Source organism: Protopterus annectens, chromosome 1.part2, assembly GCF_019279795.1.
Source record: "Protopterus annectens isolate FY-2018-M chromosome 1.part2, PAN1.0, whole genome shotgun sequence".
NCBI classification, from domain to species: domain Eukaryota; kingdom Metazoa; phylum Chordata; order Ceratodontiformes; family Protopteridae; genus Protopterus; species Protopterus annectens.
Genome location: NC_056727.1, coordinates 254,540,610 through 254,566,730, shown reverse-complemented (window position 1 = coordinate 254,566,730; position 26,121 = coordinate 254,540,610). Strand labels below are relative to the sequence as shown.

The 26,121-nt window shown below is 42.3% G+C and overlaps 1 protein-coding gene across 4 annotated transcripts in view; it reads left to right on the top strand.

The window, feature by feature from the left end:
• Positions 1-26,121, top strand: part of C1D (C1D nuclear receptor corepressor) — a 328,584-nt gene that overhangs the window by 1,568 nt on the left and 300,895 nt on the right. For all 4 annotated transcript variants that reach the window (XM_044055923.1, XM_044055912.1, XM_044055933.1 and 1 more), the window contains exon 2: positions 20,752-20,911. In XM_044055923.1, coding sequence (XP_043911858.1) covers positions 20,777-20,911 — 135 coding nt within the window. In that variant the 5' untranslated portion in view covers positions 20,752-20,776. The remainder of the gene's footprint in view (positions 1-20,751; positions 20,912-26,121) is intronic.

Below are 26,121 nucleotides of genomic sequence, written 5' to 3'. Positions count from 1 at the left end.
ATAGTGTGTGACCAGTTTGTGAGCCAGTTGGCAACTCATCTTACAACAATGGGGTTTACATTCAGTTTAAGTTTATCGGTAATACCCGAGTGTGGGATTGTATCAAACACCTTTGCCAAGTTGAGGTGTGCTGTGTGCACAGATTTGCCCTCGTCACATTTTCAAAGAAATCCACCAGGTTTAACAGGCAGGATCTGCCTGACGAAGCTGAATTTGGTAGGATCCTAGGTTTGGAGGTCGCCTATGTTTTTATTTATGATGTCCATGGTAATACATTCCATGGCAGGTAAAGGCTAGGACTGTGGTAGTGTTTGAATGTTGGCAGTATGACTGGTATAGGGAGAGAGCTAGCTGATATGGACAGAAGGAACGTTGGTATATTGTGTGTGCAAGAGACCAGATGGAAAGGGGGCAAGGCTAGGTGTATCGGAGGCGGGTTCAAATTGTTTTCTCATGGTGCGGATGGGAGGAGAAATGGTGTAGGGGTTATCCTGAAGGAACAGTATGCTAAGAGTGTTTTGGAGGTGAAAAGAGTGTCGGATAGAGTGATGTTTATGAAGCTGGAAATTGATGGTGTAATGATGAATGTTGTTAGTGCATATGCTCCACAAGTTGGGTGTGTGATGGATGAGAAAGAAACATTTTGGAGCGAGTTGGATGAAGTGGTGATGACTGTACCCAAGGGTGAGAGAGTGGTGATTGGAGCAGATTTCAATGGGCATGTTGGTGAAGGGAACAGAGGGGATGAGGAAGTGATGGGTAGGTATGGTGTTAAACAAAGGAATGCAGAAGGTCCGATTGTAGTGTATTAAAAGGATTGACATGGCTGTGGTGAATAGTATTTTAACAAGAGGGAGGAGCATAGAGTGACCTACAAGAGTGTTGGAAGATGCACACAGATGGATTATATCTTATGTAGAAGGGCCAGTCTGAAGGAGACTGTAAAGTAGTGGCAGGGGAAAGTGTAGTTAGGCAGCATAGGATGGTGGTTTGTAGGATGACATTAATGATCAAGAAGAGGAGGAGGAATGTGAGGGAAGCACCAAGGATCAAATGTGGAAACTGAAAAAGGATAATTGTGAGGTGGAGTTCAGGGATGAGTTAGCACTGGGTGGCAGTGAAGAGTTACCAAATAGCTGGGTAACTACAGCAGAGCTAGTAAGGGAGTTGGCTAGAAAGGTGCTTGGTGTGACATCTGGAAATAGGAAGGAGGACAAGGAGACCTGGTGGTGGAATGAGGAAGTACAGGAGAGTATACAGAGAAAGAGGTTGGCGAAGAAGATGTGGGATTGTCAAAGAGATGATGAAAGTAGACAGGAGTGTAAGGAGATGAGGTGCATGGCAAAGAGAGAGGTGGCGAAGGCTAAGGATAAGGCGTATGAAGAGTTGTATGAAAGGTTGGATACTAAGGAGGGGGAAAAGGACCTGTACCGATTGGCTAGACAGAGGGACCGAGCTAGGAAGGATGTGCAGCAGGTAAGGGTGATAAAGGATAGTGAGGGAAACTTACTCACAAGCGAGGAGCGTGTGTTGAGCAGATGGAAAGAGTACTTTGAGGGGCTGATGAATGAAGAAAATGAGCGGGAGCGAAGGTTGGATGATGTGCGGATAGTAAATCGTGCAGTGGATTAGCAAGGAGGAAGTAAGGATAGCTATGAAGAGGATGAAGAATGGAAAGGCTGTTGGTCCAGATGAATATACCCGTGGAAGCATGGAGGTGTTTAGGTGAAATGGCAGTGGAGTTTTTAACTAGATTGCTTAATGAGATCTTGGAAAGCGAGAGGATGCCTGAGGAATGGATGTTTTGGTACTGATTCTTAAGAATAAGGGTGATGTGCATAGTTGTAGTAACTACAGAGGGATTAAATTGATCAGTCACAGCATGGAGTTGTGGGAAAGAGTAGTGGAAGCTAGGTTAAGAAGGGAGGTGATGATTAGTGATCAGCAATATGGTTTCATGCCAGGAAAGAGCACTACAGATGCGATGTTTGCTCTGAGAGTGTTGATGGAGAAGTACAGAGAAGGTCCAAAGGAGTTGCGTTGTGCCTTTGTGGACTTGGAGAAAGCATATGACAGGGTGCATAGAGGGGAGTTGTGGTATTGTATAAGGAAGTCAGGAGTGCCAGAGAAGTATGTAAGGGTGGTACAGGATATGTACAAGGTTAGTGTGACAGCGGTGAGGTCTGCTGTGGGAGTGACGGATGTGTTTAAGGTGGAGGTGGGATTACATCAAGGATCAGCTCTGAGCCCTTTCTTATTTGCAAAGGTGATGGACAGGTTGACAGACAAGATTAGATAGGAGTCCCCGTGGACTATGATGTTTGCAGATGACATTGTGATCTGTAGTGAGAGTAGGGAACAGGTGGAGGAGACCCTGGAAAGGTGGAGATGTGCTGTAGAGAGAAGAGGAATGATTGTCAGCAGGACTAAGAATATATGTGTGTGAATGAGAGGGAGGATAGAGGAATGGTGAGGATGCAGGGAGTAGAAGTGGCGAAGGTGGATGAGTTTAAATACTTGGGATCAACAGTTCAGAGTAATGGTGAGTGTGAAAGAGAGGTGAAGAAGAGAGTACAGGCAGGATGGAGTGGGTGGAGAAGAGTGTCAGAAGTGATTTGTGATGGACGAGTACCAGTAAGAGTGAAAGGGAAGATCTACAAGAGGGTAGTGAGACCAGCTATGTTATATGGGTTGGAGACAGTGGCATTGACAAAAAGGCAGGAATCAGAGCTAGACATGGCAGAGTTGAAGATGTTAAGATTTGCACTTGGTGTGACGAGGGTGGACAGGATTAGGAATAAGTATATTAGAGGGTCAGCCCAGGTTGGAAGGTTTGGAGACAAAGCCAGAGAGGCAAGATTACATTGGTTTGGACATGTGCTGAGGAGGATGCAGAGTATATTGGGGGAAAAGATGCTAAGGATGAAGCTGTCAGGCAACAGGAAAAGAGGAAAGCCTAAGATAAGGTTTATGGATGTGGTGAGAGAGGGCATGCAGGTGGTTGGTGTGATAGAGCAAGATGCCGAGGACAGGAAGAAGTGGAAACAGGTGATCTGCTGTGGCGACCCCTAACAGGAGCAGCCGAAAGAAGAATATGTTAATACATTCCATGGCATTACAGAGATAGGCTGGTCAGACTTGTGTCTGTAATACCCTGAGTCTGTTGCTATTCCACTTTTGTGTTTGGGAATAACTGTTGCTGTTCTCAATTCCACAGCAACAAAGCCTGTAGTTAGGCTGTGATTGACTATGGTACTTAGTGTTGATGCTAGTTCATGTTTTAGTTCGTTTAAAAGACGGTCTAGTATGCCGTCTATTTCCTTAGAGGCTATGTTTTTTGCCTTAGACAAAGCTTTGGTGTCGTTAAACAGACCTATTCATTTAGTTTATTTTTAAATAGTCTACCTGCAAGAGATGCTTAATTTATTTCAAACAGCCTGGCCTGGCTTGGAGATGTCTATTTCTCCTGCGGAGGTTTAAACAGGAGGTCTGATTAGGGTAATGCTAGCTTATTGGCAGTCTCCAAGTGTGTACTTATGCTCCTTGATTTGTAATTCTTTGGGGTGGGGTCAATGCCCATTTTTAACCGCTTGTAGACTTGATAACTACCTGTAAATGGTAGTCCCGTTTCTTTTTAGTCAGTTACAGTGCTATATAAATTGACAATGATGAGCTCATAGAACAAATGTGTGGATTTTGTTTGTTGTAGTTTGTATTTTGTATATGTTTTTAGCTGGCATGTAAGGTTACAACTGGAAACATGTATGTGATTGAAAGGTTAAACCCAATTTTAGCTATGACATTGTGCTGTAGGGATGAGAAGGTGTGAGATTCTATGGCATAGTTTTAGTTGGTGGATTGTTTTGCTAATGATGTCTGTATGCTTGGTCAATAAAAGAGTAGGTGACCCATAGGCATGTCTGTTTTGTTAATAGTAGTAGTGGGTTGCCATATGTATCTGTAATTAAATTTGTGGATTTAGTGAGTTTTTGCACTGTGCCAAATAGAATGTTAAAATTCATGGGTTAGATTAGAAGCATATTTTTATTCATCCAGTGGCATACATCAGAAAAGCTAGGTTATAGTTTCTGTTGAAGGTTCAAGGTGTTCTCACATAGGTTCATATGAGGTTACTAGGCTAGCAGCCCTAAAGCCCTTACGAGCCTAGCCATGTTGATCCCAAGTTGCCTCTTGTCTTTTGTAAGATGGATGTAATTCGCAGAGAGCGTCAGTGATGAACACAGACTACCCCTGTCCGTGAGGGACATGGGTACCACCCCCGGGGTGAATTCTCCCATCCATTTGTTCAGGTTGCACTTAAATAGGATCAGTGAAGAGCTCTGCTTCAATTGAATTCAATGTTTATTCCAGAGTAGTGGAAATCTCTGGGAGATCTCTCCAGCATGTTCTGTTAATGTCGCAGGCTAGGTTAAGAGCTCTAGGGCTACTAACTCTTGTGCCATTTGACTTATGGATGTGCAGCATATCCATCAGGGCAGGGTCAGAGACTACCCTGTAGGCCAGGCACGAGTCGCCTCTCAGCAGTCTATATGATATAGAGTACAATGACAGGGCTTTCAGTCTGTTCAGATAAGTCATGGTTTGGAGGCCCTGTATTTAACCTCTGTGGTCTCCTGCTGCAGGTGTTTGGTGAGGTACATGCAGAAGGGAGCATTGTATTCTATTAATGGGCTGATGAGGGTCGAGTGCAGTGAAGTTATAACATCCTTTAACCTAGATGTAATGCCCTTACTTATGAGAAGCACAACGTAGAAGACTGTCTTTACCATTGTGGAAACTTGGTGGTTGAAGTTCAGATTACCTCTCTTCCCAGCTCTCGCACAACTGGGTTTAAACTTAGGGTGGTTGTTGTCAATATTGTAATTAGCAGGGACCTCTACTTTGCCAAAGGGGATAATAGTGCACTTTTTTTGCATTTAGTTTTAGACTGTGGGTTTGGCACTAGTCATTTGTCTGTGTTAGCCCCTCCTGTAATATGTTAACATTGTTGGGGAACTCTGATTGCACCCAATTTGCAATAATCAGCGAACTTGGTAAGCCAAAGGCCTGGACTTCTGAGAAATAGATTCCAAACAGTAAAGGACCCAGCACAGATCCTTGTGGTACACCACTGGTGATGGGTCTACTGGTAGAGGTGGAGTCACCAACTTTGGCAGTATATGTTCCGTCGGTGAGTCAATTGGCTACCCATCTAGTGACATAAGGGTTAATCCCCAGCTGGGAGAATTTCTCAATGATACTGAGTGGGAGATTGTGTCAGAAGCCTTGGCTAAGTGATGGGTAGTATACACTGTCTTACCTTCATCCAGGGAGATGGTGACCTTCTCGAAGAAATCTGCTAAGTCGAATAAGCATGCTCTACCCTTAACAAAGCCAAACTGTGTTGGGTCTAGAGTTTGATGGGTCACCTGTGTCCTTGTTGATAAGGTCCATGATTCTTTCCATGGCTTTGTAAATTAGGCTGGTTAGACTTGTGGCTCTATAGTTCCCAGGGTCAGTTGATGGTTCCCCCTATATGCAAAGGGATTACTGTTGCTGTTCTCTACTGTGCTGGAACAAAGCCAGTTCTTAGGTTATGGTTAGAGAATTCCAAGTGGATCTGCTAGTTCCTGTTTTAGATTGCTTAATAAAGAATCTAGGATGTTGTCTGGTCCCATTGAGGCCATATTTTTGGCCTTGGAGAGCACATATATGACTTGATTCTAGAGATGGTAGGCGGAAGACTGGTGTCCGGTATGCTTTGAGGTATGGCTGGTGGGGATGGGGGGGGTTGATGTTTGCTCCAAATCTGTCGGATAGCAATTTCCTCTGGTATAGTATGAGTGGCACCATCTGTGATGTTATGAGGTGCCGTGTGTGCCAGGGAGAGTAGGGCAGTACGTGTACATATGCCAGCATAGCTAGTGAGAGTTTTGTAGAAAAAGTTAAGTTATTTGACTATCACACTGATTTGTACAGATGTTGGAGTTAAAAATATATTCTGTTTGAGTTAAAAATATGTTTGTAAAGTTACTTGTGTGAATGCATCAACAGTAGGCCCTAGTGGACACAAATAATGTATGCGTGTATATTGGGCTATATTGTTGTAACTGATCAAATGTGTATGTTTGTCAGAGAACCCTGGAAGGGTGGAAAGTTTGAATTTGTGTTATAGCTTTCAGATGCTGCCACAGATCTTAGCAAAGGTGTATGTGTATATTGTAGCAGAGTCAGGTGACCACAGGTGATGTCATCCTCTGACCAACATCTGGTTTCTTTGAAACTCTCCCAGCAGCATTTTGGAACCGGTCAGGAAAGATTTCTGACAGTAAATACTGTGTGTGTGTGTATGTGTGTGTGTGTGTGTGTGTGTATATATATATATATATATATATATATATATATATATATATATATATATATGTGTGTATATATATATATATATATATATATATGTGTGTTTGTGTATATATATATATATATATATATATATATATATATATGTATGCATATATGTGTGTGTGTGTGTGTGTGTATATGTATGTATACATATATATATATATATATATATATATATATATATATATATATATATATATATATATATATATAAAATGCAATGATGTGTTTTAAGGTATTTTTCCTGTAATTAATTGGACATTGAGTAGTTTGAGAGAGTCATAGTGTTTGACCAGTCTCAAGGTGTACTTGGCTTTAATGAAGATGGATGCACCTCCATCTTTGGTTCTTTCCATTCATTTTGAGCTCTGAATTTGTGGAAGACATTTTTTTAAAATAATACAGTATTTAATTTGAGTGTTGAAGGAATGTTTAACTGAAGTTTCTGCTCTTCAGTAACTTGAACTGAAGCTAGTGTTGGCTGAATTTTGTTATTTGCTAGTAATTACAGGTGTGGGGGTAGCCACATTCTCTGATTTCCTGTCCTTGCATATTTAAACTGGTGCATGTGAAATAATTCCTGCTTTAAAACTTCAGCTTGGCCAGCTAAGAACTTGGTTATATTCAACTGGACGTATAAGAGAATTTAAGTACCTTTGTCTGAACTTTTTTTTTAAAATAATACAGTATTTAATTTGAGTGTTGAAGGAATTTTTAACTGAAGTTTCTGCTCTTCAGTTATTCCCAGCCACCCGCCCTGTTTTTGTTTTGGTGTTAATCTCAGTGGCATTGAAACTGCCCGCCCCTCAGCCTGCCTCTGGGCCCATCTCATTTGCTCACTCAACTGAGTGCAGTGAGATCATATTCTGATTTCAGGCACTCCTACTGTGTACAAAGAGAGCATCTGGGAAATAGAAAAAAAATTAAGCTTATTTCCTGCCTTTCTTGTTAAGTGGTACAGACTATTTGTAGGCTTCTGAGCCCCCAAGCCCTTCTGTGTTTGAGGGAAGCCTTCTAGCTTGTTTTTTTTTTTCTTATAACTAGCCAGTTTTCTAGTTTCAGCACTCAAATCTGTTTCTTTGATCTCAGCACTTGTTCAGAAAAAAAAAAAAAAAAAAAAAATTCATCTGCTTTTACTGTACTTGTGTTTTTACCTACTTCTTTTTACTTTTGCATCATCTTAAAATACTCAATTGTATTTATTACTGCTTGGTGTAACTCATTCTAAGCCTTTTGGTTTAAACACTTGGGCTTCGGACCAGTTAGTTGTTTTGCACTGAGAGGGTTTGTGGTCTGCACTGTTGTGGCAGAACAGGTAGCTTACATCCTTCTAGGTTGAGAACTGCTGATTGAGGGCTCAGTGTCTGTTATTCTAAAAGTGTATTAATTCTGGTTTAAGCACTTGGGCTTTCAAGCCAGTTATTTTACATTAAGAGGGTTCGTGGTCTGCACTCTTGTGGGAGGAGAGGCTGGACTCTGCCCTTCTGAGCTGGGAATTTCTGGTTAAAGGCTTATAGTGCATGCATATCTGAACTGTTTCTTACTGAAGTTGGTGCGCCTTGTTTGCTGTGGCATAGACTGGATTCGGGCCTGCTGGATCTTGCTTTGTTTGTGTAACTTGAGCACTAATCCAGACATTCTCTAAAGTATTCAATGGTATTTATTACTGCTTGGTTGTAACTTGATTAAAGTGTAGCTATCATTCAAGTCTTTTGGATTAAGCACTTGGGCTTCAGACCAGTTGTTTTACATTAGGAAGGTTTGTGGCAAGCACTGTGGTGGCAGTACAGGTAGCTTTCATCCTTCTAAGTTGGGAACTGCTGATTGAGAGCCCAGTGTCCAAGTGTATTAGTTCTGGTTTAGGCACTTGGGCTTCAGGCCAGTTATTTTACATTAAGAAGGTTCGTGGTCTGCACTCTTGTGGGAGAAGAGGCTGGACTCTGCCCTTCTGAGCTGGGAATTTCTGGTTAAAGGTTTATAGTGCCTGAATATTTGAACTGTATCTTACTGAAATTGGTTCACCTTGTTTGCTCTAGCATAGACTAGATCCAGGCCTGCTGAATCTAGCTTTGTTTATATGCTTGTTGTTTGTTTGCTTGTTATTTCCCTGGAAGCTAATTCCACCTAATACGCAACTTCTCAGCTTCTGTGGATCACTAGTGATATCTGCATTGCTTACTGTACTTATTTCCTTGTTTCACTTGAAAGAAAGTTACTGTTTGTCGTTTTTGCATTTAGTTACTTGTAACACATTGCACTCAAATTACCTGGCACTTGCTCACTAAAGCAATTATATAAGTCAGCACTAAAAATTAAAAGCACTGCACCCTCACTCCCCACTGGCCCTTGTTTTCAATTAAGGAACTCCCAATATTATTCTAGCATGTCCAAAGGTCAGTTGTCAATCTTCTCTCCGGTCCAGCTGGTGAATCTGGGAATCTTGAGGCAATGTTATAACTGCCTCATGTACACAGACAGCCCTCTCCTCCTCCCACATAACACAAATACTTGCGAGATGCAGCTGTTTAGCCAAACTGGAGGCTGAGCTCTCTCAACTCAGGACTGGCAAGACCAGACAGGAGGAGAAGGCAACTACACACACCACAAAACCAGCCTCACATAATGCTACCACTCCACTGAATCAAACACATAAACACACAAAGACATACTCGGAGGCTCTGAGTAAAAATTTACCTAAACAGCAGAGGCCTCCAAAGCAGACACCCAAACAACTGCTACCTCAAGACACCCCACAAGCAACACATAAACCACAAAAGCAGTGTGCAAAGCAGTCACAGCCCTTAAGGCCAAATACAACACCAAACATACTTGTCATAGGTGACTCCATAGTCAGACACACTGACGTCCCACTCACCAGGCTGAACAAGGAGAGGGTCACAGTAAGCTGCCTATCGGGTGCTAGAATCCGCCACATAACACAAGCACTCGGGTCACTGCACGGCAAGTACAAATATGACAGTCATTGTCCATGCTGGTGTGAACGACCTGAGACGTACCTCCCTGGACTACATGAAAAGAGACATAGAGGAGCTCTCTGATTATGTAGCCCAGGCAGGTATGACCCTAACCCTGAGCAGTATCCTTCCTTCACCAAGAATGATGCCACAATATAGAGACAAGATGATCAGCTTTAACAATTGGCTTATTGTCTGGTGTCATTCAAAGGGGATCCAGTGTCTGTCTGCCTGGGATGACATGCTTGACAAGCCACGCTGCTTCATGAGGGACGGCTTGCACCTGTCACCCTGGGATTCCGGATATTGGCTAAGGCTCTTGCCACCCCATAGTGCCTTTTTAGGCAAGGCTCAAATTCTAAACCTACCACCCTAGAAAACAAAAATGGGAAGAAACTGAGGGTAATGCTGCTCAATGCCAGAAGTCTAAATCTCAAAATGCACGCACTCGAGGCCCTTCTCAGTATGGAGAGCATCGATGTCTGTGCTGTAACTGAAACCTGGTTCAAGGCTCCTGAGAGCACCCCGGCACTATTAGGTTTTACCTCATATCATGCGTTCGCCCCAAAACCCGGACCACACCACAAAAGGAGGGGGTGTATCCATATTCATAAAGGATACCCACACCTCCAGTTTGGTGGCAACGCATGAAGCTTCGGAAACCATCCAGGTGCAACTAACCATAGGCAAAACTGCTCTACAAATTGTAGCATGCTACAGGCCACCCTCTCAAACTCAGGAACCCCACACAGCCTTCCTGAAGACACTGGAGGGTATAAATGTATCTCCAAACACCATCATATTGGGTGACTTTCAACTACCCGAATATAGACTGGGAACATTACTCAAACCCTAACTTTCTAGCCCAACGGTTCCTGGAGTTCATAAATTCAAATGCCATGGAACAGCTAGTCACTGTTCCCACGAGAGGAGAAAATATACTAGATCTCATTGTCACAAACATGGGGACAAAATGCTCCACACCGGAAGTATATCCCTCATTGGTGAGATCTGATCATAAACTAATCTCACTGGAAATCCACATCCCGCCCCACCCCAAACAAAAAAGACCATAGTGAAGAACTTCTCTAAAGCAAACTTCACACTACTCAAGACTGGTGTGGTATCCTTCAAGGCCCCTGAGCCACTGGAAACCACAACCCAAGCTGCGGAAGCCCTTACAAATGCCTTCTATGAACACTTCCAGGACTGCATGGATCAGGCAATCCCAAATAAAACCAAGACTCTTTCCACAAAGGGCAAACGTCCAGTCTGGTGGACCCCAGCCATTAACAAACTTTACAATAAGAGGAGAAAGCTGTTACATGATAGAACAAAATCCATAAAAGGGAAGTCACCCCTGATCATTATTAGTAAAAGAATACGAGCACTCATAAAATCAACTAAGGCCAATTTTGAGAGAAAAATTGTCATGGATTCAAAGGACAATCATAAGGCCTTTTTCAGCTATGTTAGGAACCTGGGTGGAAACTCCCAGATATGCTCAGAATTAGTCCAAAATGATACAAAAATCACTGAACCCACAGACATTGCCAACATACTGGCAGACAGGTTCAGTGCAAACTTCACCCCCCTCTTCCCCCCTAAAGGAGAGATAACTATCCCAGCCGAGTGTAGCCTCCCGGACATCTCAAATGCGCAGGTGAAAGCTGCTCTCTAAAGCTAAAAACACAGCATCAATGGGACTGGATGGTGTCCCTGGCTGTGTGCTACACGAGCTAAATGAGGAATTAAACCAGCACATAAGGCAGCTGTTTAATCTCAGCCTTACCACAGGATACGTGCCCAAGGAGTGGCGTACGGCAACTGTGGTCCCACTCCACAAAGGCGGCACCTCTACGGACCCTGGTAATTAGCGCCCCATAAGCTTAACAAGTCTAGTCTGCAAAGCTATGGAGAGGATCATAATGGAGCTCATAAACAAAGATATAGGGGACTTGCAGACATTGGACCCGACCCAGTTTGGCTTTGTCAAGGGCAGATCATGCCTTTTGAACTTGGTCGACTTCTTGAAACAGTCACCAAGGCCATTGATGAGGAAAGGCAGTCCATACAGCCTACCTTGACCTTGCAAAGGCTTTCGACACAATACCCCACTCGGGTATTGTAGAAAAACTTACCAGCTTAAATGTAAACCCATATGTCACAAGATGGGTTGCAAACTGGCTTAAGGACAGAACCCACAGGGTTAGAGTTGCTGGCGCTGTGTCAGACTCCAAGCTGGTCACAAGTGGTGTCCCACAGGGCTCGGTCCTTGGCCCCTATTGTTTGGCATCTACTTCTCAGAAGTACAGGCCAACATGGGAGGACTTTGGCTGACAAAGTTTGCAGGCGACTGCAAACTGGGCCGTGGTGGAAAGTGCATCAGACACGGATATCCTTCAGAAGGGACTCACGGAAACAGATAGCTGGTGTCAGAGCCATGGCCTGAAGTTAAACGCCAAAAAATGTATAGTCATACCCTTCGGGAAAAACAAGGTAACCCCAAGCTACCATATAGGTGGCAATCCACTAAGCACAGAAGAGGTTATCAGGGACCTGGGGACCCAGGTTGACAGTGGCCTTTCTTTGACACTCACATTGCTAAAGTGGTTAGAAAGACCTTCTACATTGCCCACCTGATCATGAAGGGATTCACATCCAGATCTAGTGAGGTCATTGTTCCCTGTACTCTTCACTTATCAGACCAATGATCGAGTACAATGCCCCATTCGGGATGTATCTCACCCGACATCTGCAGCAATTGGAGAGACCCCAAAGTTCCTCACCAAAAGGATAAAGGGACTCCAAAATCTGTCATATGCTGCCAGATTGAAGAAACTCCAGCTCTATTCAGTCGCATACCGTCTGCTCAGAGGTGACATGTGCCTGACATACAAGGCCATGTCCAACCCGAATTAATGGACATGCTCCACCTCAAAAATCCAAATCCACCAAAACCACTAGAGCAAGCGACTTAAACCTTAGCACGGATATAAATAGGACGTGCTGGAGTGATAGATTTATCACTCAGAGACTCCCTATGCTGTGGAATAAAATCCCGGTCCATGTGAGGCAGAGCACCTCGCTGACTCTGTTCAAGAGAAATCTAGACCTGTGGATGGGAGATCGTAGGTTTACCCGGAATCATCTCTGTGTCACTGCTGGACAGAGGCACAACAAACTAATGGGCACAGTATTTTTTCATATAAGGGGTGGCGTAAGCCACAAAAATTTGGGCTAGGCTTATAAATGCCTTAGGGCAGATAGCCTAGTATAAACCTATGAACCTATAACCTTGGACAGCCAGGGTGCTGTTCATGGCCTTGAACCATGTCTCAGTAACTGCACAGACATCAGTATCTTCCAGGGTGAAGAGTGTTTCCGGGGAGTGCAGTTTCATATCTGAACTCAGAGCGTTAAACAGCAGAACCTTGGAGTTTGTCTCGAGTAGGTTTTGTTACGTTGGAAAAGTCATTTTCTGTTTGTATTGTGGCATCATCTTGGGAGAAGGTAGAATGCTGCATAAGGCTACAGTCATACCTGCCTGGCACACACAGTCTGAGAGTTTAGTCATGTGTGTCTTCATATAGTCCATAGAGATCCTTTGGGGCTTATTTGCTGGGATACTGGTGTATGTGTTGTGTAGTGGTTGCTATTTTCATAGCTGTGTATGCAAGTGGTTTACGTTTGTTAGGTCTCTGATCTTTTGGTAGGTTTCTAGTGAGCAGGCCCGTGTATGTGGGTTTGTGTGTTGTGACCTCATTTTATGTGAGAGGTGAAGTATGTGTGCTGACAATCTGTTTGATGTCCAGTTTGTTGTTACGTGAGGGAATTGATTTTAATTTCATAGGTAATTGCATCTCTCACATAGGGTATTTGTTTTAGGAGTAAGTGGTAGTCTGTATACATGAGGCCATTTCCTCAGAATGCCCATGTGAAATGATGGGAAACTGCCAGTCCATTATAGCATGTTTTACCGTGTGTACTGTTGGGGAAAGGATTGGGGTAGTTTGAGCAGGTTTTGTGCCAGGACTTTTAAGTGCTTTGTTTTATTGCAGGCTATGGATAAGTGTGGCAACGCTGCTCAGTGTGACTGTAGTGCAGTAGGGAAGCTTGGGAGGGTATCATTGGCAGATGTCTAGGGAAAAATTGAGTTTCCAAGTGTTTGCTTCTATACAAGACACTCCCAACCCCTTTTGTATGGTGTGCTGCAACTCTGAAACATGAGGCTTAAATACAGGAGAAATTAAGACACTTTAAGCCAATCTACCAATAGGAAAGCCCACAATGAACCTTCCTCCAGCAATCTCCAGTTCACACAAGGCTGGACACTCACTGTTCTGCCACAAAAGGGTGCAGGGGAGCCCTTCTTAATATAAGATGGCTGGTTTAGTGTAGTGCTCAAAGTGTACCAATAATAGGCTAGATTCAGCAGGTCTGAATCTAGTCTATGCTATCTAGGTATCAGAACAGTGCAAATTGGGTGCAGAGAAGTGAAAAAAAAAAACAAACAAACTTGGAGCCCATTTGTATTTCCAGCTCAGATAGACCAGGTAAACACCTACTGCCAACAGAAGAACAATCCCAGTCCTTCTAATGCAAAAGCACAGTAAAGGAGTGTCGAGTAAAATGCTACCACAAACAAACTTAAAGATGTAGATACAGCAGTGTACTTTTTAAAACAGATGATAAAAGTGTGATTATTCAGTAAAAGTACTTTGCTTTGAATAAGTAAGCCAAGAGCCACTCAGTTGTACAGAATTTGATGATTCAAGTAGTAAGACATCATCTGCACTAGCAAAACACTTGATTGGCCAGAGAGTGGCATGTAAAGCAACCCCCCCCCCTTATACCAGCTAAATCTGCCTTCAGGAGTCAAGTGCACACTAAATTATGTGATGCAACTGTTTCTATAGTGAATAAATGTGGTCCTCTCATGGATACTGCTGATAAAGATGTTATAATCAAGAAAGTGACTTGCCTGGAGATACCTTGAGAGGAGGTAACTGAGATCATTGGGGGTGGGGGGGCTATCCTGTTCCTAGGACAACCCAAATTTCAGTATTCAGTAGCCTGAAGATGATTAAGGCTGGGAACTGTGTTAAATCTTACATTTCATGGATGGCTTGTTAAAGTTTTAGACTTTGACTGGGGCATTGGTGTGTTTGACTTGGTGGGGAGTCCAGGATATGATCCACTTGTGACAACTATACACTCATATTGTACATGGCCAGAGCTGCAAGTTTCACAGCTGCTTAACAAAAGTAGCTGCATTATTGCTGTTTGGTTGTATCTCGATAGTCATTAAAAGCTGTAATTATAGTTATAATGAAGGTAATTCTGTCATGGAAACACAAACTGCAATGAGTTTCGTGAAAAAAATTTGCTAGAATGTAAAGGGGATGCCCACTTCATACTGCACTAGTCTGATCCTCCATTATCTTACTCTGATTAAGATTGTTTGCTCTTTTCAAGAAACCAGGTTTAAATGTTAGTGTGTTTCACTGGTTTTCTCCATGTGACCAGGGAAATACATTCTGCCACAACAGCTAAATGGGGAGTGGCTATACTAATGAATAGACCTTCGGAGTGGGTTAAGCAGCAGGAGTAGCAGTACAAACAGGTAAGTGTGTAGTTTATTTGTAGTTATGTTTGCCAGTTAGACTTTAGGGCTACTCCTGGTGATTACTTACTATTGTCCTAACATAGATGACACTCACTTACTCAGTAGCCTTGCAACTTTACTTTGCTCACTTCAGCCATTGCCCAATAATCAGGAGAAGGGGGATTTTAATGTAGTACCTGACCCATGGTTAGACAGGATCCGTAATGGACATCTGTCTCCAAGTTTGCTAGCTTTTTAAAATTATTCATGGTGGAATTTCAGCTGGTAAATGCAAGGAGTGCTTTTAAACCCACAGGTAAATAATTGCACAGATCAGTCCTAATGGACAGGTCACTAGCCGATTTTGATGTGTGGTTGATGAATCGGTTTTTTTTTTTTTTTTTTTTTTTTGTAGGCATGGGGAGGTATGGCATGCCTCGAATGAGCTATTTGACAGTGCCGCTGTATGCATAATATTAAAATAAAGTTCTACCCTTCCATGAAATAAGACCTGGAGATCGACCCCTTACTGCTAAAACAACTAGATTTCAAAAATTTATTCTCCAGTCTCTTATGGGTGATACTGGGAAGATTGCAGAGAGGACGAGGTTTAAGATATGAGAAATAGTTTGTATGGTTTTAAAACTTCAAGTTGGTATTTGATATCCAAATTTATTGCCAAACAAAAAAATCACCAAGACTGGGGAAATTAACAGGATATTGAAACGACGATAACTAGCAAGGAGAATGGATACAAGAGGGGTGACTGCAGAGACTGTGCCAGTTAAGGAGATAAGAGGTCTTAAGTATGCATTTTGATGGATATGTATGATGGAGGTTTCTAGGCAATCTGAGAGATGTTGCCTGTTCTGCTGGATAAAAGGAATTGCCTCCCAAAAGCTGTTGGCGCAAAATGTGTAAAACACATTGCAAGAGGTTACAGCTGACATTTTTTCAGGAATCACCAGAGCATCCTTTGCAAATAACTAATGGTTATTAATGTTCAAATTAATGAATATTGGAACAGTACCAGAAACGGATGGAAAACTGTTCATCCATTTTTTATGAATTTATTAGCAGCAGTTAATCCTTGTTGGCTGCAAGAGCTAGGGAAGAAGTCCTCTGATCTTGGTATGTGCCAAAAATTATAGAAGTCATTGAATCACCCCCCCCCCCCCCAAAAAAAAAAAAAAAAAACTGCCCCTGGCCCATATGGGTTCTCAGTGGACTGGACTTGTATAAATGGTGGTAAAAAATCTAGCAGGTTTTCTGTTAAGGTTATCAGCTTTGCAAGAACAATTTTTCCACCAGAGATGTACCTAGTATTAATGGTCCCTAAACCAGACAGACTCCCGTTTTCCTCCTTGTGTATGCCAAACTGCAAGCTAATAGGTTGTGGATATACTTATCTAGTGTCACATGGCTAACTATACGATTTCTCCGCCAGAGGGCAGGAAGTTCATACCTAGTTGGACTTGGGATCTTCATACAGGAGGCACACTGAACACCTTGAAAACTGTAGCCCTTCCTTTAGCCATTCCATCAATTGGAATATTATTTGGGAGTCACTTTTAAGCAAAGGATACTCCTCAAGTTTATAGAATAGTGCAAATTATTCTATGTTTAGCCAATAGCACAAATATTTTCTAAAAACATTTTGTCAAAATGCATAAGGATGGAGTGGGGCACCAGCTAAGGCTGTCACCTATCTCCTGTATTATTGCTAATTGTGGCATTTGTCCTGGATATCATTACAGTTTTTAGTCAAAATTTGAAGGTTCTCAATAGGGGGTTGCGGGCACCTTAACAACCCGAATTGCAGATGATTTATTGATTGTTTATTTTGGCTTAGCAGTCCATATAAGCAAACCCCAATAATTGTATCCCTCTTATATGACATAACACCACATATGAGCATTAAACCTACTTTACGTAAACTTTCCTGTTCCAGTGAGCAATGCCATGGCTCTTGGCTTTACCATCAGTGAAGATACTCCATTAAAGTGGACAAACAAAGGAGCGTTTCTATTTGGGAATACGTATGACTGCTCCTTTAAGCAACACTGTGGAGACCAATCAAAGATAAAATCACATGTTTAAAAACTTTAAAATTACATTTCATAAATAGGCTGTATTTCCTCCTTAAAGTACTATATATTCTTCACCACATACCACATGCTTTTTTTCTGTAACTTTATCAAAAACTGTCTAGCTTCTAAAGGCAATTTATTATGAGATGGCAGCCCTCCATGGGTTGGTTGACAGAGAAAGTAACTCCCAGAAGCAAGGATGTTTTTGGCCTACCCATCTTTAAATATGGGGTAGCTACAGCTGGTTGTCCTTTCTTTTTCACGGGCAAGGTTTTTTGTCGGTCCTAATATGGACCCTCATTGAAACCAGACTGGCGACAACCAAATAACCCATGGCATAGGCAATCCCTCTTACAAAACTTAGATCCAGGTGGAATGTACTTTTGTTTAGAAAGAAGAGGATAGGAGGGAGTATAAAGATAGGCAGGCATGTTCCCTACACTTCGTATCAATCTGTATACATGGATGTTTCCAGATAGGAGAAGTCATAACAATGGATAAACTGGGCTGATTGTTGGGATGTTTCCAGATAGGAGAAGTTATAACAATGGATAAACTGGGCTGATGCTGGTATATGTTTTATCTGTGATATGTGAGAGTCTGGCAATACAGCCAACCCCATTAACTAAACTAAATGCTTGCAACCCAGGATTTGAGATATAGTGGTGGCAGTACCTGCAGTAAGTCCTAGTAATAGGAAAGTAATGTCCAGGCCCTCAGGTCAAGGAGGGCTTGGGACTATTGTTCCATGTGTGAAGCTTGATGGCAGAGTGTTTCCCCAAATCCCAGTTTGAGAATATAGGATTTGCATCCACTGATCTTAGATCAGATGAGAGAATTGTTTTCTTGACTCTAACAGATATGGGACACATACTTTGGGAATCCCTTCATACACTCACAGTGGTAGTCATGTTTAGCCTTCATGGATGAAAAGCGATTTCACCCTTAACATGTTTTCCTTTTGCAAACGTATTATGATGTTGGCATATTACACCCAGCTAGTTAAATTAAAAAAAAATGTAATCCTGATGTTGGTTCACAATGTTGGCGATGTAAAGCAGATGATGCAAATTATGGGCATTTAGTGTGGGCATGTCCTAATGTTAGTAAATTGTGGATATCTGTGATCAACAGCATTAAAGCTATTGCACAGCCATGGCTAACCTGACTTGTGTATGATTCATCTTTGTGGCTGTATCACCCCTCAGCAGTTACGATTTGCCTACAAAAACAATTTTTATGAATGTCTTGCATGTCTTTGACACTGGTGGCATTAGTTTTCTAAAACTGTAAATACATCCCAGATGTCAGAGTAAGAGATTCTCACTTTCTGAGCTACAAGATAAAAAGTTGTACTTGTTCCTTTATAGACACCAAAGCCTGGAGCCAGGATTGGTCCAGATGTTTGTTTATATTGTAGTTAGGACATGAAATACTTAAAATTTGTAAAGATAAACATAGTACCAATTTTTAGAATCAAAATATAATGTTTAAATTGTTTGTTGTTCTGTAACAGTGTTGTGGAATGTAAACCATTATTGGAATAAATGTTTTGGAAAATAAGGATTCTGGACTGTTCCCCATATACTTGCATTCATTACCTCAAAAGCAGGAGTTACTGTGCAAATAAAACAGCTGAAAGATGTCATTGGATATTGGGTGAAGTAGTTGTTTTCCATCAGACCCCTGTGGTCGCGTGGGTTTCCTCCGGGTATTCCGGTTTCCTCCCACATCCCAAAGACATGCTGTAGGTGGATTGGACACTCTAAATTGGCCCTAGGTGTGAGTGCATCTGTGTGTGTGCCTTCTGTGGAAGGTTGGGCGCCGGGCTGGCAACTCGACACTGTAAAACTCCACTGCCAGTCATGAGCAGACAGGTGATCCGCTGTGGTGACCCCTAACCGGGAAAAGCCGAAAAAGTAGTAGTTGTTTTCCATCAGACACTTGGGCTAAGTTGCATTTCATTTGTTGTGTCAGCCTGCCTATAAATATGAACACTTGTTGTTGTGTCTTTCGGCTTATCCCAGTTAGGGGTCGCCACAGCGGAACTCTGGTCCACTAATGTTTGGTAGTGGATTTTTACGTGCCGAGTTACCAGCCCTGACGCACAACCTTCAACGAAGGCATGCCCACTCACGTATGCCTCCACACAGAAGACGCTCTAGCTGAGAATCGAACAGGACAATGTCTTGCTGTGAGGCGACAACGCTACCGCAGCACCACTACCGCGGGTTTTTAATAAATATGAACACTAAGTGAATAGATTGAAAGGCCTTTCTTTCCTTTCCATTAACACAATGTCTTCGTCATTTGCTTCACCACTCTTGACCTGTGGCATAGCTCAAATTTTTCATAGAATTTGCAGCTTTTTGCCTCATATATTTTTGGTCTTTTCCTCATAAATTTTGTGGTTTTCTAGCAAATCATGGGGATGATCCAAGGATTGAAGTCACTAAATAATGACCTACATTTGAGTTTCAGATTTCATATCCTTCAGAAAATTCATGTTAACATAAATCTTCTTATTCTAATGACTTTCTAAGTTTATTAGAGCAGTATATAAAATCTGTCCATATTTTTGGGCCTTTGTACCCCCATTATGTCAGGCTTTGTCCAGAATTCCTGCCTTAAGAGGTTGGGAGGTATGACCTGTGGGATGAGCCATTTTATTTGGTGTACTTTTAAGTCTTTTTCCTTATCTTCTTTTGTATGCCGTTGTCTTTATATTGATCACCCTCTCACAGCTCTCTGTAGCCAGGCTGCTAACATGAATGTATCGGGTTGCAGTGCATTCAATCTGCAAAGTGACTAGTTGTAGTTCTGGGACCCACTGTAGTATTTGCCTTATTGGTGCCCTTTTCAGTACAATGTTTTGTGGCGTTCCACATGTAGGAACGGCATATGAACTGTGTGCATGGCATTTTGTTGTCAGACACTGCATTTTTGCATCTTTAATTCTTAATCACTTCGCCATTTTGGCTTGTGGTGCTGTGGGCATGAACAGAGCTTACTTGGAACTGGGCTGGATGGAGTGCTTCGTCCGCCAGCTAGCTTGTCAATGAACAGTGGTTTGGTGATGGTGCTGGGCATTGAAGCGGTAAGCTTTATTCCACATGAGTTGATCAAGGCTGTTGCAAATAACAGCGTGTACATATGGCATAGTGTGATCAAGGCTGCCGGTGTCCAGTTCTTACATTAGTATAAGAGCAGCAGAACTCCTTATTTGTCCTCACAAATATGTCACATGCTTGTAGGGCTGTGGAGGTTAATTTCTGAAGAAGCAGTGAAACTGAGCTGTATTAGAAATCAATAGCTGAAGAAGAGCAACATAAAGTTTGTGCCACATCAGAATTATGTGACCACATACTTTTTTTTTTTTTTCTTTTTTTATTATTGAAAATATAAATGTGACAGCCACAGCCAAGATACTAGCCTTATTTAAAGTTGAATATTACTTCCTATGCTAGAGTTCCTGTTGAGGTATACATAGTGGGTAGACACCAGTAGTTAAATCTAGTCAGAGTTGTGCAAAGCGCCAGAAATATTGATGTTATCAGTGGTAACACTGCATGGGAGTTCAATCCTAAAATGTTGGTGTACTGGTGCAGATGATGTATGTTGTGTGCTGCTTTCACAAATTGAATAGTTTGTTCTTATGTGCATTTTTTTTTTTTAATAGTAGTCTCACCAGTTTGAGGAACAAGATGGAGGAAGAGGCTCTTGGAGAGGATTATCCTATGGAAATCCATGAATACCTTGCAGCGTTTGAAGGTTCCCTTGATTCTTTAGAAGATATGCTAAATTGTATGATGTCTGTTTCTAGAAGTGACCTTCAGAAGGTAATCATTAGTCTGTACTTTGTCTTTTTAATTGGTTTGTAGTATTTATTTGTAATAATGCCCTCTTGGCAGAATTTATGGAGAGCCATTTGGGTTCCTTTGTTTTTAATTGGGTAGAACACAAGACAAAGTAGGCTGTGTTTTTTGGTTATCAAACTACAGTACAAGACTAGATATGTTTGAATTGTTTTGACCAACTGGCCAACCTGTAGATTATTTTGATGTATTTTTAGTGTCTCATTCGATCATCTTCTTGATTGTAGACTGAGTCGAAGTCGCATATATTGTATACACTATATAGGGATAATGTGGCACAAAAGCATATCCTATTACAATATGTGGTTCAGTGACAGTAGTGGAGCGGGGCTGCAGAAGCAGTTGTTAATGTACACTAAACATTCCACAACAGTGCATGTGCTACCACACAACATGGATAATATTCTTGATTCAGTTCAGAACTACATATTCGTGGACAGTGCAGTGCTGTAGTGATTGCATTGTCACCTCACAGCAAGAGGTTCTCCAGTTCGATTCTCAGCAGGGGTGCCCTCTGTGTGAAGTCTGTATGTCCTTCCTGTGTTCATGTGGGTTTCCTCCAAGGTGCCCCAGTTTCTTCCCATGTTATAAAGACCTGCGTCTGGAACATTTCTCCCTGGGCCTCCGCTGAAAATTGGCTTGTTAAATAAAATAAATAAACGTGCAGTACAACAAAGCTGTCCTTTGAAACTGTTACATTGCAGCTACAGAGGAGTCCAGACTACACAAGCCAGTGGTAACATAATATGCAATAGTCACCTATACGTATGCAGCTGCATAGATGTTCTCCATGCAAGTATGGGCTGTATTTGCCTTAAATATTGTCCTGCATAGAACTGGAACATGACAGGACTACATCCTTTCTGATGCAGAGTGCAAATCCTAGATGCGATACAAACTAGTAGTAGCATGTAGGAATGAGCATCCCAAGTCATACAGAGTATGAAGTACTTTTTTTGCACATCATCCATTCTTATTTGCCACAGCAGCTGTAGTGGGTTTTGCTGCATAAAGCTGCCTCTTTGGTGCAGTCTGGTCTGATGCATTTGTATTTGTGTCACATGAGCATGCATGTGAGCACTAAAGTGCATGCCACACACACCTGTTTTTGACATAGACTTGTGCATTCACACACATGCAGGAGAATATTTGGAAAGTCACAAATTGTATTAATTTTCTTTTTGCATTTTGCCCTGCTGTGTGTTACCCACTCATTCAAAGATCTCTTACATGCAGGCATAGCATGTGTAGGGTGCACTTTTGTGTGCCCCTCCAACCAAGCATCAGATGTGCTATCTTCAAAGTAGGGAAAATAGTCTTCTATTCACTAAACTCGTAATGTAAAATGCACAACATACTTTGTCTTCACCTTGAACGTGACGTAGGTCTAGCTCCTTATTGAAATATAGAATGCACAGTACTACCATGCTATGTACACACTACCTCTACCCATTGAGCCCTATCCCTCTCGGGTGCATTGTGTAGTCTCTGCCTATGAGTGTATTGCTTATTTCTGTATGGTGTGCTGAGCTGTGCACTAGTACGCAGGCAGGTCTTTCTGTGAATTGTCTGAAAGTGCCATGGCATGTGAGCCTTCCTTACTGTGTCTAGTATGCATCACTGAAGGAAAGTCTGAATTCAGCCTTAAATCTGCAGTTTCTAATCCTTTATTCCTTTACCTAGTAGAAGACATTAGGTTGAATGTGAGTCCTCATGAACTAATGCACTTATTTATGAAACGCAGAAACCAAGAGCCTTACAGCAGATAGACTTGGTGTGAACTGCTCGCTTCATTGCAGGCAGCCTTATCAAAAGCTCAACTCTTTAAGGCACAGCTCATTGAGTTTGGCCTCTTCCCTTAAGGTAGGTGGCTTATGTTGATGAGTGGAGCCTAATATGACTTGTCACAATTAAAAGTTTTGATTCTGTACCCAGCTGGATGTTGCATTTTTTGCTTGGCAGTAATTTATTAATATTTTTTTACTGTATGCATTTTGCCAAGCCTGGATTACATGACATAGCTCTGTTAAGCAAAAGCTGTGTATAAAACTAATCAACCTGCCAAACAAGAAGTAAAAATTGCTGCACTCAATGTAAGTTCACTGACTGGACACGGTTGTTAAAGTGGTTAATATGATGGTAAGGAGGAGACTGGACATTTTGTTTCGAGGAGACAAGATGGAGGAGACAGACTCATGGCAATCAGGCTGCTCTGTAAGGTTAGGCACTTTTCATAATCTCAGCCTGTACCCCACAGCAGGGTTGCAATAGTGAGGAAAAAAGTGCATTCAGACAGCAGTTGCAGGACCTACAAGATAAATTTGGATAACAAGAATTGATGTTGGTAAAGAATGACTTGAATGCACATAACGGGACAGACAGAAAAGAGTGAGACCTGACTTGGTTCACATGATTGGGGCAACAAGAATAAATGAGAGGCCATGCTAGACGTCTGTGAATAGTGGCCAACACATGGATCAATAGAAGATCATGTACAGGAGTGGTCAACATGTGACTCAAGTGGAGTTCCTCCTAGTAAGGAAAGGGAAGTGGAATAGAATCAGTGATTGCAAAATCATCCGAAGTGAAACAGTCAGCCCACAGCATAAACCACCGGTTGCCACAGTCAGCTGCAAGTACTAGTCAGAAAAGGTTCTAAGGTAAACAAACTAGGCTGAAGACCTGAAACTTGACTGGAGAGAGAGCACAGGAGTTACTCGGGGCTGTAGCACTTCAGGAAGAAGAGGAATTAGGTGGAATTGAAGAATGGTGGTGCCTCAAAAACAGATAGGACAATAAAACGGGGATTTGTCCAAAGCAGGTATGGTAATGTACATGGGGAATGTTGGTTGTGGAGCGTGGAAGTCCTCAGAAGAAGTAAGGGCTGCAGGGAAAATTGGGAGGTAGAAAAGAGAGTATGATTAAGAAGAAATGTTGGTTGCCTAACTAAAAGGCTAAGAGAGGAGTTGCAGTAGCAAAGAAGGCTTCAGAGGCACTGTACTAGCTTCTAGAAAGTACCTTAGTAGATGGAACAAAGGAACTCTATTTGGTTGCAAGGCAAAGGCAGACATGTGAAGAAGATAGACACCCTTCATAAGGGATGCCAGCAACAGCCTGATAACTACTCCACAGGAGTCAAAGGTAGATGGAAGGAGTACCTTCAGGCTTTTGAATGAAGAAAACTGCACTGCCCCAGACACGGCCTACAGTGAAAGAAGAGGAGGAGCCTACCCTAGAAGCAGTAAGAACAGCACCAAGGAAAATTTACGTCAGGAAAAGCAGCAGGCTCAGATGTGGTCATAGCAGATATGATCAAGATGTTGAGTTAGATGGCAGAGAAATGGGCCCTAAGAATACTCTGTTTGGAGAGAGAGGGGCATATATCCCAGAAGACCTGAGAATAAGTGTACTGATACCAGTGTACAAGAACAAAGGGGACATTCCCAACTGTGGGCAGTACAGAGGTATTGAACTCCTATTACACTTCATGAAAGTTCTGAAGAGGGTGACTGATAAATGTGCAAAATAGTAGAAACTAAGATGGGAGATTAACAGTAAGCATTCAGATCAGGATATAGCACAACCGACACAATGTTTGCAGTGAGACAGATTGCTGAGAAGCAGCTAGAGATGAGGAAATAGTCCCACTGGGCCATTTCTAGACTTTGAGAAAGGATATGACAATGTCTCAAGAAAGCTGATTTGAGCAGTGCTGTGGTGGTTTGAAGTCCCAGAAACAAAGGTAGAATTAGTGCAGACTGTGTACAAGGACCCAATGACTTGAGGTGGAATAATGTTCGATCTCGCAGAGAGGTTCCCGGTGGAGTGGGTGTGCATCAGGGCTCATATGTGAGCCCCCTGCTGTTCATACTGGTGATTAGCAAACCGGTTAAAGGGGTAGATCTAGGAAGTTGCTGTATGCAGACAATGTAGCATTACAAGCAGGCATTAAGCAGTAACTTCAGCAAAGGTTAGAGGAATGGAATGCAAAACTGAAGGCAGATTGGATGAAACTGGCAGCAAATGGGGAAATCTGAAGAAGCTGAGAATTGATATAGAAGGGAAGGCAGTGGCAGTGGAAGTGGAATAGGGATAGGTTAACAGCTTCAGGTATCTGGGAGGGATGGTTGAGGAAAAGGGAAGTTTAAATTAATCAGATGGGATGCAGCCAACTAGGACAGTATGTCAGGGATAGTATGTTGTTGTCTTTCTGCTTTTCCCGGTTAGGGGTCGCCACAGCGGAACTCCGGTCCACTAATGGTTGGCAGTAGATTTTTACGTGCCGAGTTGCCGGCCCTGGCACACAAACCTTCAACGAAGGTACACCCATGTATATGACAGAAAATTGTATATGACAGAAAAATACCAAAGAAGCTGAGTAGTACAAAAAAGTGGCATGACCTGTCCTACTTGCTGTATGGTGCAGAAACCTGGGTAGTAAAAGGCAGAGCAGTTTAAGTTTAGAGGTGATTGAGATAAGTGTCAGAGTTGGATGGCAGAATGCACAGTATGGGACCGACAAAGAAATGAGGACATCCGAGCAGAAGCTAGAGTAGCTCCAATTGCAGAGATGGTCAGAGAGAACAGATTATGGTGGTTCAGATTCATGTGCAGGAAAGCAGAAGACAATCTGGTAAAGACTATTTGGGACACACTGGAAGTAGGCAAAAAGGAAGGAATTGCATCTAGCAAAAAGTTGGATTCTGTGAGGCTTGTGACAGCTATTGTCTAAGAAGGTAGGGTAGTGACATTGAATTGAGACAGAGAGATGGCAACACCTGAGCGAACATTCTGACCTTGTATAAAAAATGGGGGGGGGGCATAATGATGCAGTTTTGTGGTCACGTGCCACATAGCAATTGCATGGGCCAGATTCCAAAAGATTTGTGCTAGGTGAGAGTGACTTGCTTCTGTATAAGGCTTACCTGTAAAGCAGAGTGGGAGCAAGTATTTTGTAATCGAGGCAGGCTTTCACAGAAGTAAGTTACTTCCACCGAGAGAAATTATTTTGGAATTGGGCCTTGTATTTCAAACAAGTACATGAGAAGGGAATTGTGAAAGGTGTATCGCCACTGTGCTAGTTCTGTTTCTGTTTTCAAGGAGTGGGCTTCCTTGCTTCAGACTTTATCTGCTTAAACTTACCAGAAATAAGCTACTGTAATTGCAGCAGTTTG